We start from the raw sequence: 18,787 nt of genomic DNA, 5'->3' as shown, positions 1-18,787 counted from the left end.
GTTTCTTTTACAATGTTTCTTTTTTCAAGAGCTAAGATACATAGCTTTCATTTAATTCATAATCCGAATTTTAGATTGATGTTTTATTTAAAAAATTTCCCGTTAACACGTTCGCTGCCGATCTATTTTAAACAATGCTTTATTTCTTTGCCGAGCCATAATGTCTGCAATAATTAATTTTTGCCGAGGCTGTTTTACGTGGTTTCATTCTCATTGCCAAGGCTAGATATCAACATTTCAATAAATAAAATTTTTTTAATCTGAAATAATTTTATAGTATTTTTTAATCTGAAAATAACTGACAAAAAATAAGCGCTACGAGTATTCTCGTAGCTTGGCAATGGAGAAGGAATTTTTTTCTCCTGCGCCGAAGTACTCGTAACACCGTAATGAGTATAACTCATTGCGGTGACTACATCTTTTCAAGATGTAATTGAGAACTTGAAAGTTGTAATTAAGAAACGTAAGATGTAATTGAGAAATACATCATGTAATTTAGAAGTCGCAATATGTAATTAAGAAATACAACATGTAATTAAGAAACTTTAAAATTAACATGAGTAAAAAAGGTAATTTATATTTTGTTTTCTTAATTCTAAATTGTTGTGTTTTTTAGACTAGAAGCTAAAATATATTTGATAACTGCATTATACTGTATGTTATTAAAAATGTGAAAAAAAATTTGAAGTACACAATAAGATGTTTTTTAATACATTAAAAAACATTTTAGCGTGTACTTCAATTAGTATACTTCAGTATACTAATTAATGTGTTTTATAGATGAGCAATTTCTTTTTTATAAATAGATAATTTATAAATTTATCTATCTCCTATTAGCTCAACACAAATATTCCACAATTGGATCAGCACATATGATTATGGAAGATTGTGAGGATAGTGAAGATGAAGATAATAATACTGAAGAAAGTGATGACAATCAGTACAAAGACGTTCATCTAGCAGCCATTGCAGAAGAGTTTTTAATGTCGCCGAAAAGAGCTAGAACAACGGGTGGTCTATCTAGAAATTCAAACCAATGGAAAGATGAGCTGAATATTGTAAAACAAATTCAATTTACTGCGGATCCTGGTTTGAAGATAAACATGGAGAGCAAGAAACCTTTAGATTTCTTTAGACAATTTGTTACAGAAAAGATTATAAATACTATGGTAGTTAAAACTAAGCGCTACGCAACGCAAGAAATAAATAAGCAACGTCCCCTCAGAAGAAGCTTACGTTTTAAAGATTGGAAACCAATAAATTCAGAAGATATGCGGCAGTTCCTTGGAGATCTTCTTCATATGGGGTGTGTCAAAATGCCATCTTTAGAACACTATTAGTCTAAGAATAGTCTCTATAGATTTCCCTTATTTTCTAGAATAATGTCACGAAATAAATTCCAACTAATATTACGGTTTTGGCATTTTATTAACAATGAAGATTCGGGTAGTGGACGCTTGTGTAAAGTTATTGGACTTCTCGATCACTTAAATAATGCAATGGATAACATCTACTGTCCTAATAAAAATATATCAATCGATGAGTCAATGATGCTTTGGAAGGGACGTCTTGTATTCAGGCAGTATGTGAAAAATAAAAGACATAAGTATGGCATCAAGTTCTATGAGCTTTGCGAATCAGATGGTATTGTACTAAAAGTAAAAATCTACTCTGGCGAAACAACTCTCGATAAACATTTGTTGGGTCAAATGGGAGCTATTATTTTAGGTTTAATGGAAAAATTTTTGGGAAAAGGTTATCACCTGTACACCAATAGCTTTTACAATTTCTTTGAATTAACAAAGCACATGATAAATCAAAAAACATACATTTGAGGTACTTTAAGAACTGACCGAAAGTTAAATCCAAAAGAGTGTACAAAAGCAAAACTGAAACAGGGAGACGTTATTAGCAGAAGCAGAGAGGGTGTAGTGGTTGCTAAATGGGACGTGCCAATGATTAGCAACTTGCATTCGTTGCAAATGATTGAAGTGACAAATAGGAGAGGAGAGAAGAAATTGAAACCCAACATTATTAAAGATTACAATCACTTTATGTCAGGAGTAGATACGGCGGAACAAACGGTATCATATCATGGTTGCCTAAAGAAAATTAGATGGTGTAAAAAAGTAGCACTTCATCTCTTTGATACTTTTTTGTTTAATGCTTACTGTCTAAACAGCAAATATGGGGTAGATAAAACAATTTCCTTGCTTAAGTTAAGAGAATTAGTTGTTACAGATTTATTGGGTGAACGTTTAAATGAAATTGTGCCTCGAATCACCAATAATAGCTTCCACTACTTGTCTTCAATACCACCGAATGAAAAGAAAAAAATTCCCAACAAAACCATGTCGAGTCTGCTCTAAAATAAAACGTAGAGAAACACGATATGAATGTGGTGTTTGTGAAAATAGACTTCTGTTATGTATTGGCGAATGTTTCAGAATGTATCATTCAAAAGAATAGGTTTACACTTAAGCTTTCATAATAAAATTAAATAAATATCAATGTTTTATTTTTATCTGTTTTAAGCTATTTCTGTATTTATCCGCATTTAAATTCGGTTCCCTGGATTTTTTTTAAAAAAAACTTGAATATAATATTTTCTGAAACCAAATGTGAAGCTAAGAAAAAAAAAAAAAAAAAAAAAAAAAAAGAACAGACAAAGCCAGTCATGCACAAATATTATTTGAAATGAGTTAGTATAACTACGAGTTTACTCGTAGTTGGGAGCGAAAGTGTTAAGAGGTGCTCAAATTTTACGTAGCTTGCTTTTATTTATTGCAAATTATGGCTATAGGGTTGGCTTCGTGGTTCAGAGCCAGCTTTGTTTGAAAATGAGAAAAATAGGCCAAAGACCATGTATGTAATGTATGTATGTAATGTATGTATGTAATGTATGTATGTAATGTATGTATGTAATGTATGTATGTAATGTATGTATGTAATGTATGTATGTAATGTATGTATGTAATGTATGTATGTAATGTATGTATGTAATGTATGTATGTAATGTATGTATGTAATGTATGTATGTAATGTATGTATGTAATGTATGTATGTAATGTATGTATGTAATGTATGTATGTAATGTATGTATGTAATGTATGTATGTAATGTATGTATGTAATGTATGTATGTAATGTATGTATGTAATGTATGTATGTAATGTATGTATGTAATGTATGTATGTAATGTATGTATGTAATGTATGTATGTAATGTATGTATGTAATGTATGTATGTAATGTATGTATGTAATGTATGTATGTAATGTATGTATGTAATGAATGTATGTAATGTATGTATGTAATGTATGTATGTAATGTATGTATGTAATGTATGTATGTAATGTATGTATGTAATGTATGTATGTAATGTATGTATGTAATGTATGTATGTAATGTATGTATGTAATGTATGTATGTAATGTATGTATGTAATGTATGTATGTAATGTATGTATGTAATGTATGTAATGTATGTAATGTATGTATGTAATGTTTGTATGTATGTAATGTTTGTATGTATGTATGTATGTATGTATGTATGTATGTATGTATGTATGTATGTATGTATGTATGTATGTATGTATGTATGTATGTATGTATGTATGTATGTATGTATGTATGTATGTATGTATGTATGTATGTATGTAATGTGCGCATGTCTGTATGTTTGTATGTGCGCATGTCTGTATGAATGCATGACCTAAATATTAAAGTAACTTTAATGCCATTTATTCTTTAAAGCATTTTTCTTTTCAAGCTTTTAAATGCTTTTCCAGTTTATTTCATTTGTTGATAGTAACCAAGAGCTATGAGAGCTGATATTTAGATATTTTGAGCAACATGCTTGTTTCTTTGTAGTAATTTAAAGTTTCTGTTTGACCAGCAAACAATTTATTTCCATTAAGTAACTTTTTTGACAACAACCATTCATAATATTGGTTTTGAGAAAGATAAAACCAAAAAATAGCTAATACTTGATGAAAAGTAACATTGGAAAACAACAGAACACATATGAGTTCAAGGTTAAGATAAGAGTTTTAGATAGTATTTACTGTGACACTGTCTGAGGTAAAGATGTATACAATACTAGATGATTGTATTCAATACAATGATAAAACGGTAGCAAATGTTCTGAAATCTTCTTCTGGAATACTCTTTCCTTTGTTCAATTTCTATAACCTTCATTTTGTAGTGTTGGGATTAGTTTTAAAATTATATGTTGTTAATAATCATGTTATTTTTTTCGTGCTCATCTCGTGCTCATCTCTTACTCAATATTTTATAACCATCCAAACTACATGTTAAAATTTGAACTATTTTATCATTGGCATATTATGTTTTTATTTCTCACATTAAACTTTTTCAACTACTGGAAAGCTTTGATAAGTACGGCTGTAAGAGAAAGTAGAATGATTCCCAATCTAATAGCAAATATTGCATATGTCTTGGCTTTAACAGAAGCGATTAGTGATCGGTTGTAATCTCCTTCCATAAACGCATTATCTACCTAAAAAAATCAACATAAAGATGCTCTTAAACATTTAATGAATCGTTCTGAATAGTAAGTCAAATATCTTTTTTATTATTGCACCCACAAGTAAGCTAAAAGTCAAATATATTTCTTATTGTTGCACTCACAAGTAATCTAAAAGTATAAAAAGTCTTCAAAAGTTGTCCTTCCTTTGTTCCTTGGTACTAAAGTTAAAGCAATTCAAACAAATTAGCAAATATATGCATTCATAAATTGTATAGCTATACATTGAGCAATATTTCTAAAATCATTTTATGATTTTAGAAAGAAAATGTTAAAAGTTCAGTAAATAACCAATTGTAAATGAAGAAGAAATTAAAAATCAATCTATGAAGCCCACTTTGAATAGAAAAGAAATATCTCAATACTAATTGGTATGGATTGAAGCAATATCCAAATTAAAGAGTCACAATTTTTTTTTGCAATGTTTCGTTTGGGAAGTAGTTGCATTTTAGAAGTTTAAAAAAACATTTAAACAGATTTCTTTTCTCCTGACCGAACTCATTATTCAAACAGAAAATGATGCAATAGACAAGTACTAGCATCAGTGCCTCTTTCCTCCTGATGAGACAACTTTATCCAAACAAGAAGCTAGCTTTTATTTTTCCTTCATTTCATCTCTAACGCCTGATCACTCTGAAAACTGTAACTACAACAGTACTGCTGCCGAACTCATTAGATTAGCATTTGCTCTAGATTCTCTTCAAGTCTGGTGATTTTTCAATGTTTTTAATTTACAAAGGAAAATGTTTTTGAACTTGTGAAACAAGTTTCTATTTTCATTTTCAAAGTATACATGCTAAATTGCTCCTGGAATCATTAAAAGTAAAATGGCTATAAATGATTTGATTGCAAGGTCGACGTTTTTTTATTTACAGGGGGAATTCCTCCGAATGTCACCACTGGGGCACCAGAAAGGCTGAATATGCATTCCGACATTTAGAGTAAGAACCATGTTTAAAAAATATATTTTACCATATCACCTGTACCAAGTATATATGTAATCTACAGAACAGATATTAAAATGTTCGTCCCAACGCTCACCAATTTCAAAGTGAAACCACAGATTACGAATGAGTGCTTCAAAAAAAAAAACGAAAAGTATATACAAAAAAATTTTTCATTTTTTTCATTTTTTGTTTTAAGTTTTAGGTTTTAACATAAGCTTAAACAACTTAAAAAAATTAAAAAAAAACAAAAAAAAACACTCAAAAAAGTAGCGACCATGCACAAGTTCAAAGTAAAAAAAATCAACATAGCGGCAAAATAAACAAATGGTTAATTTTCAGATAACAAGTGCTTCAAGCCTGAAAATATTTTCTGTGGAAGAAGTGATTATAAACAACACTTGGTATCTGCATTCATAAGTTAAAATTGATTTAAAATGGCTGAATATTGGTTCAGAGTGAGCAACTTATCAATGCTTAATCTGAACCAGTGCTCCCCCTTTTCTCCTATTATTTGTTTTTATCGTCTTTTTAAAGCAATAAGCAGTATGTCATTTGATATGACGTTCCCAAGGGCTGAAAAGGCTTAAAACTCAAATAAAAAGGCAGAAGACATGTTGAAACGTGTAGCCCATTTATACTTTCAATACCTTTTGCTTTATTTATATTTATTTATTTATGCTATCATGCTTATTACCTATATTCAAATTGACTACTTGCGGTATCATGGTTTTTTTGGTTTACCTTTTGTCTAATAGTAAGAAATAATTTCTTAAAAAAGTCGATTTAACTTGATCTCTTAAGTTACAACCTTTAATTTGATGGTATTAAATTTAATGATAATCTTAAAATTAAAGTTTTTAATGGGTGCTCTTCATGTTGCTATTAGTTACCTATCGAGGTCTACTTTGAATTTTAATCTACCAAGTGACTTTGGCTGCTGACTCTTTTAACCGCAATGGTCTGCTTTTTTAGTTTTTAGTATTTCATCTAATTTAATGGTGAGCTGTAAGTTATGTAATTCTAAGTGAATCTGTATGTGTTGAACACCTTCCTAAACTATTGTGGGAGAGAAGCAATCTAATCATAAAGTAGTATGTCTTTGAAGGAAGATAAACTTTACCCAATAAGAAATGAGGATTCGAGATTTTCGAGTAGCTTTAAAGAAGCGCATTTATCATTCTTTTTCCTATTACCTAAGTTAAATAATAAAAGTTATATGGCTAATGCAAAGGGGTGGGTGGGGGGCGTTATTTCCTCTAAAATCTAGACAAGCAAGAGAAATACAATTAATGGGAGAAGGAGTACATGTACATACACTTAAACAATGGGAAGAGGGAATCGGTAAGTCTTGAATTTAGGGAGGTGGCGAGGAGGAGGATTTTTCTTTTACAATCTACACGGAGAGTGAAATATTTTAAAAAGTCTTAGGGAGGTTAATGACATTGATAATACAAATACATACAATAAATTAAACAAGGTGATGCTAATGTGTTTCATGTTCTAACATTACTGAAGCCTCGTTTTACTGAGATAACATTACCAAATAAGTCGATTTTCGACGCGTATATGTTGTACACGCGTACATGTTGTTGTGAGGTGGCAGAAGAAAGAAAAAAACGACGATCAGAAAAAGTCAAAAGAATTAAGTTAAAAACAACAACTAAGAAAAGAAAACATAAACATAATCAACCTGCCATATAAATAAATGATGAATATTATAGCAACGGAAAACAGCCAAAAACTATAAAAGCTCAAAAAAATAGAGATTTTACAAAGTCAAGGAGACTGATTGAAGGAGAGAAGAGAGGAGAAGACGGAGTTTTAAAGAGAAGCAAAGCAGAGTTTTAAGAAATTCTCTAACAGGAATTTTTGCGAAAGAGATTTTTTGTGGTTGAAAAATATTTGGGTAAACAAGATGTTTTATGGGTGAATAAAAGAGAAAAAGAAACAAGATATTAAACAGAAGCCAGAAGAAACATTAATCTAAGAAGAATAAACAGAAGTTTTTGGCCAGAGTGCTTACCTTTACACACTAATAAAACGCTTATTTTATAGTGGAATATACTGAGGACGGTAAAAATAATTATACCTTAACCATTCCTAAACAAACAGTTGCCACGCCATCAACCTCGATCCCAGCCTCCACAGTTACCTTCCAGATAACCAAAGATTCCGTACTCCCTTAATTCTAAACCTTACTACAGCTACATACTTCAAACAAATAACAACCTTTGAATTATTTAATTATTAAAAACGCCACCCTCACAATATATTGTAACTAAAATCACAATTAAAATAAAACAAACGCTTTACAGAACAGAAGTTGATAAGAATTCAAGAAATACGTTGGTATTTTACAGAAAAGAGATTTCACGAGATTTTTTTTAACTACAAAAAGTTCTGTTGTTTAAAAGTGTACTGAAAAGTAAGTTCTGAAAGTAAAATTTTTCATCACTAAAACGATCCTTTTTTTAGCTGTTGTTTCAATTACCTTTCTTCCACTTGACTATCTTCTTTCACGTTGCAATCTTTTTCCACACGAACATTATCTCTTGAAGGGCAGAAGTAAATAGCAAACTGTCTTTAAATAAAAACACTTTGAATGTAAACAAGCAACTAAATCTATCGGAAAACTTCATATTTTCAGCATGTAGCAATCGGTTTTTTTTAATACTCAAATTCTCGTTAATAACACCATTTAACTTTTAGTGTTTTAAAAATTTTTGGTTGAACACTTAACATTTTTGACGTTATTCAAGGTGGCAAGATGAATAAAATACTCTGTCACTTAAAGATAAAAACAAAAAATCACAAAAGTAACTGCTTTCGCTTTATTAACTCCGAGTTAGTTATAATCTCCGAAATACTTTATTAACTCGGAGATAGTTATTATCTCTGAGATAAGATAGATTTATTTAAGAATCATAAAAACATTAGTTTTGTGTTAACCTGGATATTTATTGAACGAAAATAAAAGAACTTGCGTATTGTTACTTAGCTTGGCTTTTTAACTTTCATTAAAAGTTCTTGTTAAATAGGCAATTTAAAGCTTCCAACTCATGCTTAATATTAATTGATTTAATAAGATTTGGTGCAGAAAAGTGAGACTTCTTCAAACAAGAATAATAGGACCACGGAGTTATTAAAATGTATAAACATTGCATACTTCGTTTAACCTATTTAAAAAACAAATAACGCACAAATAATATACTATTTGTTAAACTTACTTCACAAGCATTGCAAAGGGCATAACAACCAAGTGGCCAGAAGCAAAATAGGCAGGAAAATAGTGCAAGACATATGTGACTTGGTGGACGCTGAAGAAGACATGTTGTTTCATTAGAGACTGTGGAATTGTTCACATTAACTACTTGGTTTGTCTAAAATAAATGCAGAATATTTGCTAAGTATTCTACAATATTTATTGTTAATTCCAATAAAGAGCATGCATGCGTATTAGTGAATGTCATTACCTGAGTTTGGTTACACTGAGGATTGATGTATGCCGGAGGATACTGAACTAATTGAGAATAAGCTAATTGGGATTCTATATAATCAGGAGGGGGGAAACCTAAAAGAAGAATATTAGAGTTTTTGAAGATATTTAAAAAAGTTGTATACTGAAAAAACTATATTTAATCAAGCAAAGATTGCGAGACATTAATAAAACAAACATTTCAACTATGATACTAAAACCTACCAATAGGATTTATTTCTTCATAAGGAGGTAAATTCGGTTCCGAGACAGCAGGGCCTAAATATTGATATGTAACTCATCAATAACTGTGCTACAAAAAACAACGTGGTTTAAAATAATTTAGAAATTACCGTTTATATTTTGCATTTTTACCGTCTCTCAAACGAAAATTTTCATAAATGTTATACTTTTAGCTACTAAAACAAAATAAAATAAACAATTCATTACAAAAGTTTGTAAGCAATCTACATTTATAAGAATTGGAATTGGACTAAAACGGTCTACAGCTATATTGAGAATAATAAGTTTCTCCATAGATCTAAATTTGCCCTTCTAGATAAAAAGAAAAACCATGTAAAAAATGTGATATAACTGATTTTATTCATGCTTTTTTACTACTAAGTGTAAAAGACAAAATTTGGACATTGCCCTTACATTTAGGGATTTCTAGCCGTAGTTTTGAAAAAACCCTGTAGCGTTTTTTCAAAACTGCGGCTAAAGTTCTAAAATTAAAATTCTTTAAAACTACAGCTGGAGGTTCTTCCAAATCTAAATTAGCATCTTAGCAAAAAAGTAGACAAACGGTGGATTTTCATTTATTTGACCAGTTTAGTAAAAAAAAAGTTTTACTGTTTTATTTGACCAGTTTAGAAAAAAGAAATGTTATATTTTAAAAAAATTTTTTGCACACTTTTTTTGGCGAATTTTTTCTTTTACATGAAGTGGAACAAGTTAAAGTTTCTGGAGAAATGAACAGTAATAATTTTTATTTCTGGACAAACCTAATATGGGTTGAAGAAGATCTAGTACTAAAAAACAACAAGTAATAGAGAGAAAAGCAATCCATATCTTAAAAAGAGTTGCAGAGATCAACGCTATAAAATTTACCACTTGTGGTGGTGTATTTCACAAATGTTTCAACGTCTTTTTTTTTGGTTGCTTAAAAATGAATTAAAATAAAAAATAACTACAACTCTCCTAGCATATTCCTTATGAAAAAATCAGACGAAAAAAAAAAAAAATTAATCTTCCCTATATACCTTCGTGATAGTTCGTAGCAAAATTTAAGCATGCAATCTGATTCGGGCGATCATTTCTAAGCAAACTTTAAAAAAAATTCGCCCATTTTATTTAAAGAATTGCCTTTTTTTTTTGAAAAAAAAAAACCAATTTAGGACGAAACAGAAAGTGTTCATAATTCAGTTTTAGTTTCGAAATATCCGATTTCAACTAAAACTTATCGGTTGTTTCGTGTGTAAAAATTTTTTTTTTTGTAGACTTTTATGCTTATGCCATCCGTCAAAAGAACCTTTTTACCGAAAAATGAAAATCTCTTGACAATCTATTTATGTGTTATTTTTATTGTTTAGCTTAAAAAGCTTTCAAGAAAGTTATTCACAAATTTAGACAAATTTTTCTCTTAAAAAGAGAATATCATCACAAACATTTTTTCTTTTTTTTTTTTTATCGCTTAAATAAATTTATGGAATTAAAACTTTATTATATAATCAGTGCTACACGGCTCTTGTCTTTGGAAATATTCTGGAAAAATAATCTATTGGTGACGATCCTACAATTCTTTATTACAGAAGAAAGAAAAAAAAAAGAAATGCTTTGAAATAAAGAGTTTTTTTAAATGAGAGTTAATTAATACATCTTTTTGGAAATCAATTTAGTCGCTTGATTAATTTGACTGAACACTAGTTATCTCTGTTTGAAACCCTCTCGACTGGTGCTCAATATTGCCCGATTACTAATCTGTTTCATAAGAGTTGTCAGACCTGAAGTGCATGTAAATATTCCAATCCCACTCTCAGCCCAACCTTTATTTTGCTTCTTCACAAAATATAAATCAACTATTTTGCAATATTTTGTTTTATCAATTTTTTTTATTAAAACTACAAAAATATTCATAGTGTTATAGTCACCTCGACTCATTTCTGCTTCCAGTATCTTTCCTAGCAATTAGACTAGCAATTTGCACGTAGACTAGCAATTTGCACCTAACTATTTCGAGGTTTTCAAGACCTTTCTGTATCTATACTTTCGTATTTTTATCAATATCTCCTTTCTTCATTGTTTATTATTTTTTTTAAGAATAACAATAAAAACGACACTAAAAATAAAATAACAATAAAAACGACACTAAAATGTTGTGAGGTCTAAAGTACAACCAATTTATAAAAATTACGAAAGAGGCCGCAGAAATCAGCGAGCCATGCGAGTTTCCGACAAACTCTAAATTTTCACCCGTCAACAAAAAAAAACTACTATAATGGCTGCCCACAGTTTTAAAATAGAAACTCTCATTACGTGGTGTAAGTTTAAACTTTTATAGCATTTGTTTAATAACACTGTTCAGGATAAAGTAACTACTTCACGCGTTGACAAATTACTAATCAAATTACACCAAGGTAAAGGAAATTAGTTGTCAGCACGAACAGATTTTCATCATTTTTCAAAGAAACATTTGTAAATTTGAAACCTTTTTTCGTGTAAACAAAGTTCCGTCAATGATAAAATAGACCTGTAAGGATAATTTTAAAATGACTAAAAAAAGTATAGCGAAATATAAGAAAGCTTAAATAAAATTTTTTGTCAAGGTCTGGTTTCATTCAACTCCTTGGTGCCTCATTCACCAGGCTTAATTTTGTGTATTTTTTGAGTATTTTTTCTGATATGTCGCTATATTTTGCCTCGACTATTCTATAAGCTCCATAGTATATATTCCACTATGCATTATTTTTTTAAAGGTGTATTATCTAATGGGATTTTTTATAATTCATTTGATAAAGCCAAACCTTTTAAAGAGTTATTCAAATTTATAATTATCTTGCAAAATGCGACCAGATATTTCATGTTTTCGTTTTTCATATTTCATATATTATTTCATTTGTCATAAAAGGCACATAATAACCCGTTTGTTTTTATCAAATAAAAATTAATTTATATTTAGCTGGTAAATCATGTTATGTTAAAATTAAATACTTAGTTATTCTTGCGGTTTGCCATAAATTGGCTTTGCTAAATTCTTTAAAGCTGACAAATTATTTTTTTCTTTATTTACATTCATTTTATGTATAAGTTATTTATCCTTAACTGTATATATTTCTGTTGTTAAACATAAAAACAGAAAATTCTATAATATTCATAAACTGGAAGTCTACAGCAATATAGTATATGGAGTAGTTAGACATGAAACCAATATGCTCTAGGTAGCTACAAAACTTGTTGATAATTTGTTTTATTTATTATCTCTAGTTATACATGCTCTAAAGTAGTCAAGTAAATGATCTCAATTTCTATATTATCATCAGCGTTATTTCTTAAAAAATTAATAATATCTAGCTACTTAAAATTAAGCTTAAAATCTGGGGCCAATGCTATAAACATAAAAAACGAAGTTCTTTCCTTAAAACACGAAGTTTTTACCGTAAAAAACGAAGAAAAAAAAGTCCATTGCTATAAACATTCAAAAAATTCCGTTTTTAAGATAAAAACTTCGCTATTAAATCCAATGCTATAAACGAACCAGGGAATCGCCTTTTGAGATAAAAAATGCGTTTTTTCGAAAAAAAACTTCTGATTAATTTTTTATCTCAATTTTAGATATTTTCTTCGTGATTTTTAGCGGCCATTCTTGGAACAACATTTGCACTTCAAAATCATTGAACATTCTTTGTTTGTGTTTTTATGTTGATATTTTTTTGTGTTGTTTGTTTTTTTACGCTGTTTGTGTTTTTATGTTAATTCTTTGTTTGTATTTTTATGTTGATAAACTGAAAAGGATTTTAGTAACTCCATAATAAACTAATTACTTAAAATATGCATTTAATCGATTATTTAGTTCCTTGTTGTGTTTCGTTAACAAAGCATGCGTGAATTTAACATTCCATGCTTATTGGTTTTCGATAGTTATTTTGGTTAAACAATTTTTCATAATGTTTGACTAAAGAAAAGTATAAATAGTCGACAAATATGCCATATAATACACAAATACACAACAAAATGAAATGCTGTCTAAACAACTTAAAATGTTACTAGCAATAAAATCAGAGAAAACAAAGAGGTTCTTCTTGGGAAGCTTAGTATGTTTTAATTAGCAAACTATTCAAATAAAAATATGTATAACTACATGTATGTATATATATTTATATATATATATATATATATACATATATATATATATATATATATATATATATATATATATATATATATATATATATATATATATATATATATATGTATATATATATGTATATATATATTTACAAATGTTATAGTATAAGTATATAATATGTAGAATATATTAACATAATACAAGTATGTAATCAATTAATCATATATTTCTAAATAAAGATTTTACATTCAAGTTTACACACAAATAGTTATAAAACTAATGTAAAGTAAACAACTAATAGTGCTAATGATATATAACAGGGGTAATAATAATGGCAATTTAATCATTATATTCAAAAACAGTAGCAACAGCAGAGATATATTACAATATGTAAAATTAACAATGATAAAATGATGTAATGTATAGTATATATCAATTTTATATATATATATATATATATATATATATATATATATATATATATATATATATATATACTTTCAATAGTTTTATTAACTTAATACTCTAACATTGAAAATAGCTTCTCCTACACTGTGTATAATACGATAAAATGTGTTGGTAGAGATTCCATGACAGTCTCTGAGAACATGAAAAAAAACATTTGTGCCAATAAAATGAAGAAATACCATTATCTGGCAACGTACTGAAATGCTTTTATTTCGCTTAGTACAAATCATCTTTAAGCCTAGTTTCTAAAAATCTAATAAAGCTCTTGGGACTCGATACTGCTTTCGAAAACCATTGTCAGAAACATCTTCGTTAAAAAAGCGGCCATTAAACTAAAATGAAATTGAAAAACAAAACAAAAATATAATTTCTGCACCTATTTAGTATGATTTCTGATTTTGTTTGATAAAAAATCATTAAAGAAACATCAAAATCTAGTGATTTTAAGTAATGTTTTAAACACCAACCTCTCGAGGCAATCGGTGGCGAAGCTCATTTTCTGCAACTTCGAAATCTAAGTCTTTATCCGAAAAAATTAAATCCATGCACAGTGGGCCAGAATTCACTTTTACTGGACAAAATTCGTAACTAATTTAATATTAGAGCTATATTCACTAAAATTAGTATGAGTACTAATATGATGTCTGCGCTTTTTATGAAGGTAATATTTTTTTATTTCGTTGCTATGGATACCTTTATTTTGCTTAGCAACAACCTATTTTTGTTATCTGCAGATATTTTATAAGTGCTATATTCACTAAATTTGTCATGAGTACCAATATGAAATCACACTTCTTACAAAAGTGATAATTTTTTAAATTTAGTTGCTATGGATACTTATATTGCTTAGTTTCCGGATACTCTCCTTAGTTACAAAGTGGTAAATTGATATTTGAATATTTTATCGGATTTTTGACCCACCTATATTGAATAACAATTGAGTATTTAGGTAAATAATGTTTTAGGAATATTAAAAGCAAAAATAGTGCAAGAAAACATTGTCAACTTTAAATTGCATCAAAAAATTATAAAACAATAATATCGTTTGAACCTTCCCATCAATCATTGTATGTTCAATAATACAAATTACTTCAATAGAAGATCTACAAACCTCAAATAAAATCATTCCCAAGCTTTCTATCTCACTTTTAATGTACTGATCTTCTTCAATCACAGATTCCTTGGATTCCATTTTGTATGCAAATCTTATGGGTCTACAATTGCCTGTGGAGGACGACTTTTGATTTTTCCAAATAGGCACCTTTTCGTTGCTGTTGTTAAATCCAGTCAAATCTAATGGTACTACACAAGTAATAAATAATGATTCTTCACGCTTTAAATCTCTGTTAATGTCGGGTTCTGATAAAACTTGTTTATAAATACTTTAGCCAGTAGCACCATCAAAACCAGCCTTACACGTTAGTGTCATTGTTTTTATTGCTTTGTCGTTCAATATCAAGTGCCTTAGCACAGGTTCCCGAACTGCACAGATTCTTATCAAAGTATGAATTATTAAATCTTTTAAAGGAACTGAAGCTGAATAGTCCTCCACTGTTATGTTTGCAGGATAACATTTCAATTTTGCATCTCTGACATCATTGTAAGCAGGGGAAATGTTATATTCTTTCTCCAAGGCTCCGCTTCTAACCAATTGATAGGAAGCTTTTGTCAGACTTGCATCAATTATTAAAGCCAGTGCTTCGTCTGCTGAATATTTAGTTGCTTTATCTGTATTTGAAATATTTAAAACGTTCTTGGCAGCAATAATAATAGATTCATCTTTAAATTTTTTATTAGCAGCAAAAAATAATTCATTGGATGAATGAGATTCACTTAAACAAGATACACGCCGTTTTTTAATTTTATTAGAACTATTATCAAATGCAACTGGTTTTCGACCACGTCTACTTGCAGTTGGTTCATTGTCTTTTTTTCTGACAATTAAATATTCATTAAGCCAGCTTACAAACTTCTTTTCAAAATTTTTGACAGTATAGTTTGCAGATTTCGACTTTTTTTTATACAAGTAAACAAATCGTTGAACAGCATGTCTAAAATCAACGTCTTTAAAATCAGAAAATTTTGGCTGAATAAATTTTAATATATCTTCAGAAATATATTGTTTTGAAATACTAAGATTGTTTTTTTGGAGAAAATTATGAATGTCTAAGTTTAATAAAACCATATCTAAATTATTATTGTAACAAGTATTTTGTATTTAAAAGTTTAATGTTATAATATATATGCCGTCCGGACTACTAATACTTGTTATTAATTAAGTTACTACAAGTGTTAGTAATTAAAATTAAAAGTAATTAAATTACTGTTAGTGTTAGTAATTAAATTACTAACAACTACCGAAAATATGTTGTTGCTATGCTATGCAAAGTAAGGTATCCTTACTAACCAAAAAAAATAAGCTCATAAGAATTGTGAATCTCATTTTAATACATACCCCCAATATTGTGTACTTAGCGCATGTAAAATACTGTTAAAACAACGTTAATGTAAAAATGAGTTGTTGCCATGCAAAATTTAGTACCATAGCAACCAAGTTAAAACATATAAAATCTGAACGGGGATTTAAGGGGACGAGCAATCAATTAAAACTCAATTGAAGCATCATATAGATCAAATAAATATAAGATAATACATGGCAAATTGTGGTAATTATTAATTATAGTGCGGCAAAAAACAAATTTCTTAAGGAATTTTTTTTTTTAATCTGTGATTTTCAAAGTATAACTGAGCTCAGTATCTCATGAGATAACATGCTATGACAAATTTATTTCACACATTTGGTTTTTCTTATCTCTAAATACTCTATAATAACATGTACTAATTTTTTGTTTCAAAAACGTAGATGTAATTGAAATATAACACAACGTTGATATCACCGTTAATTACTTATTTAAATTTTTTTTTTTTTTTTAATTTCAATTTTCAAATGCTTAGAGTCCTGGTAACTAAGGGATTTAATATAAATAAGTTATCAATAAATTTCTCCTAATATATATAGATACTAAAATTAAATAAGTTTTCAAGATTAGACAACTAAAATTTTTCCCATTTTGTCCACCTACTGGCCCACTGTGCCATGTTCCTACTTTAATTTTACACAGTTTTTTTAAACACCAAGTACTAGAATGTAAAAATATTTATAAAAATAGAATAGACAGCACAGCCTACTTAATAACTAATAAAGTTTATTAAGTAGGCCTACTAAAAAAAACTAAAATAAAAATTGCTATCAATGACGGATAAAAAAAGTACATGAATTTTAGTGACGTATACGTTTTATGCTCTATATCAATGGCTGAAAAAAATACAATCACCGAAAAATTCTTCGAGTTTACGCATTTTTTTACTTAAAAAATTGCGTTTTTACGAAAGATTTTTTTTCTCGAAAAAAACTTCGAATTGTTTATAGCATTGGCCCCTGATTCTATTGCTATTATCTTGAATTACTAAAAAGAAGTTGATGCGACTGGTTAAACGAGACCAAAAATTTTCGTCGAATCCGACAGACTTTAATATAATTTAATTTCTATTGTTTAAAACAAAAGATTTATAACAATGCGCAACGAGCATGGTTCGCAAAAAAAACAATAGGTTGCACGTCCATCTCTTATAGGTCCACGATTAAAAGTAATTAAAAAATGCGGGAGTGCTCAGCCAATTTTAACCATTAGCATGGTCATATTATAATATTACCACTATATTATAATATAACCACTATTTAGTGGTTAAAAACTTTGAAATGGCGCAAACATGAACAAGCTATTTTCAACAATATGTCAAACCATTTAGCTTTGGTTAAATTTACGGTTAAAAAAAACAACAAAAAAAAAACAACAACCTAATTACTACTTTTCAACCATTCTATCTATATTATTTCGACTTTTAGCTCTCCTGTGTTATATGGTTGTCCGATAAAACAATGCAATGTCGATTTCAAAATCCAAAACAAAAGCTATATTAGGGTGGGTCGAATTTTTTTTTTTTATGACACATGGAAATAAACTTGCATTTCATTGTCTCTATTAATGATATGTAAAAGAAATGTAGTAAAAATTTGATTTAGTTTTGCCAACTTTAAACTTAAATTTTACTGTTAGGTCAAAATGATGTTATTTTACAACAGTTGTATAATTGCAGGATAAAAGCATTTGGATTTAGATTTTTTGGATGATTCATGTTAATAATATTATATTAATAGTATACAGAACTTTGCAAAAGTTCAGAGCACCCAACGAAATATAAGACAAAAAGCTGTTAGTGTTGTTTGTTGACTTCCGATTAACATGATCCTGCACTTCATTGTAAGATATGTACTTGTATATATTACGTTTAAATTGCATTGTTTGTTTTTTTGTTTTAGTTTAATTATTTAAAATTGAAAATAAAAATGGCTACTGTTAAAACACGAAGTGAAACTGAACATGGTATGCTTGGACAACCCTAGACCATTCCAAACAAATTAACTGCCAACTTCTGCTGATGTCTTCAAAGCATATGACTATTTATTAAAAATAACAATTGCAAAAGTGTTACTGAAAGAGCAACAGTCATAGCTAATGAAATTAAAGCACTGTAGCACAAAGCAAGTATTTCCACGATTGCAATCAGCAGCTTAGTTATTCGCATAAAGAGACTAATTAACAAAGTACATGAGCTTGGTAAATACTCTGATGACAAGAAGTCCTCTGCAACCCAGTGGGCACACGGACGACTTTAAGACGTCTTAAAGTCGTCCCGTCGGGACGTCTTTATTTTGTTTGGTTTGGAAATACAGAAAGACGTCCTGCGTGGAACGTCTTAAAGACATCCTTTGAGAAACGTAAAAAAGACGTCCCGATCGGACGTACAAAATTGGTTCAGTTTGGAAATACGGAAAAACGTTATAGATGGAACGCCGAAAAAACGTCTTATTCGTTTTTTTTTAATTTAATTTTTAGTTTAAATATTAATTCTAAATTATTTTTTCTAAAAACATTTTTTCTTAA

At 28.9% G+C, this 18,787-nt stretch overlaps 1 protein-coding gene and 1 long non-coding RNA gene across 3 annotated transcripts; one reads left to right on the top strand and one right to left on the bottom strand.

Annotated features, from left to right (window-relative positions):
• Nucleotides 1–3,880: 3,880 nt before the first annotated feature.
• Nucleotides 3,881–10,356, bottom strand: LOC149882773 (uncharacterized). 2 transcript variants are annotated; one of them, XM_090101107.1, is made up of 7 exons: nt 10,231–10,356; nt 9,322–9,387; nt 9,194–9,247; nt 8,967–9,064; nt 8,721–8,873; nt 4,651–4,707; nt 3,881–4,519 (listed from the first exon to the last, which is right to left on the bottom strand). In XM_090101107.1, exons 2-7 carry the CDS (start codon nt 9,335–9,337, stop codon nt 4,379–4,381), a joined length of 519 nt encoding a protein of 172 aa, XP_089957233.1. In that variant the 5' UTR covers nt 9,338–9,387; nt 10,231–10,356; the 3' UTR covers nt 3,881–4,378. The 2 variants fall into 2 exon arrangements, with proteins under 2 accessions (XP_089957233.1, XP_089957234.1); XM_090101108.1 differs by lacking the exon at nt 4,651–4,707.
• Nucleotides 10,357–11,462: 1,106 nt separating this feature from the next.
• On the top strand, nt 11,463–18,693 carry LOC149882772 (uncharacterized). Its single transcript, XR_016444637.1, has 3 exons — nt 11,463–11,508; nt 17,689–17,764; nt 18,163–18,693. It is a non-coding gene; the product is annotated as an uncharacterized LOC149882772 (long non-coding RNA).
• Nucleotides 18,694–18,787: the final 94 nt, after the last annotated feature.

The sequence above is a fragment of the Hydra viridissima genome, unplaced genomic scaffold, assembly GCF_058129835.1.
Source record: "Hydra viridissima isolate aposymbiotic clone 2 unplaced genomic scaffold, HvirCarnegie_v1 scaffold_10, whole genome shotgun sequence".
Lineage (NCBI taxonomy): Eukaryota > Metazoa > Cnidaria > Hydrozoa > Anthoathecata > Hydridae > Hydra > Hydra viridissima.
The sequence above is the reverse complement of the archived record's forward strand: the minus strand, read 5'-3'. Positions and strand labels throughout refer to the sequence as shown.

Coding starts and splice junctions, on each gene's coding strand:
- LOC149882773 (XM_090101107.1), bottom strand. Junction 9,065..9,193: donor TGAAGAAATAAATCCTATTG/GTAGGTTTTAGT, acceptor TTCTTCTTTTAG/GTTTCCCCCCTCCTGATTAT. Junction 4,708..8,720: donor CCCTTTGCAATGCTTGTGAA/GTAAGTTTAACA, acceptor CTTTAACTTTAG/TACCAAGGAACAAAGGAAGG.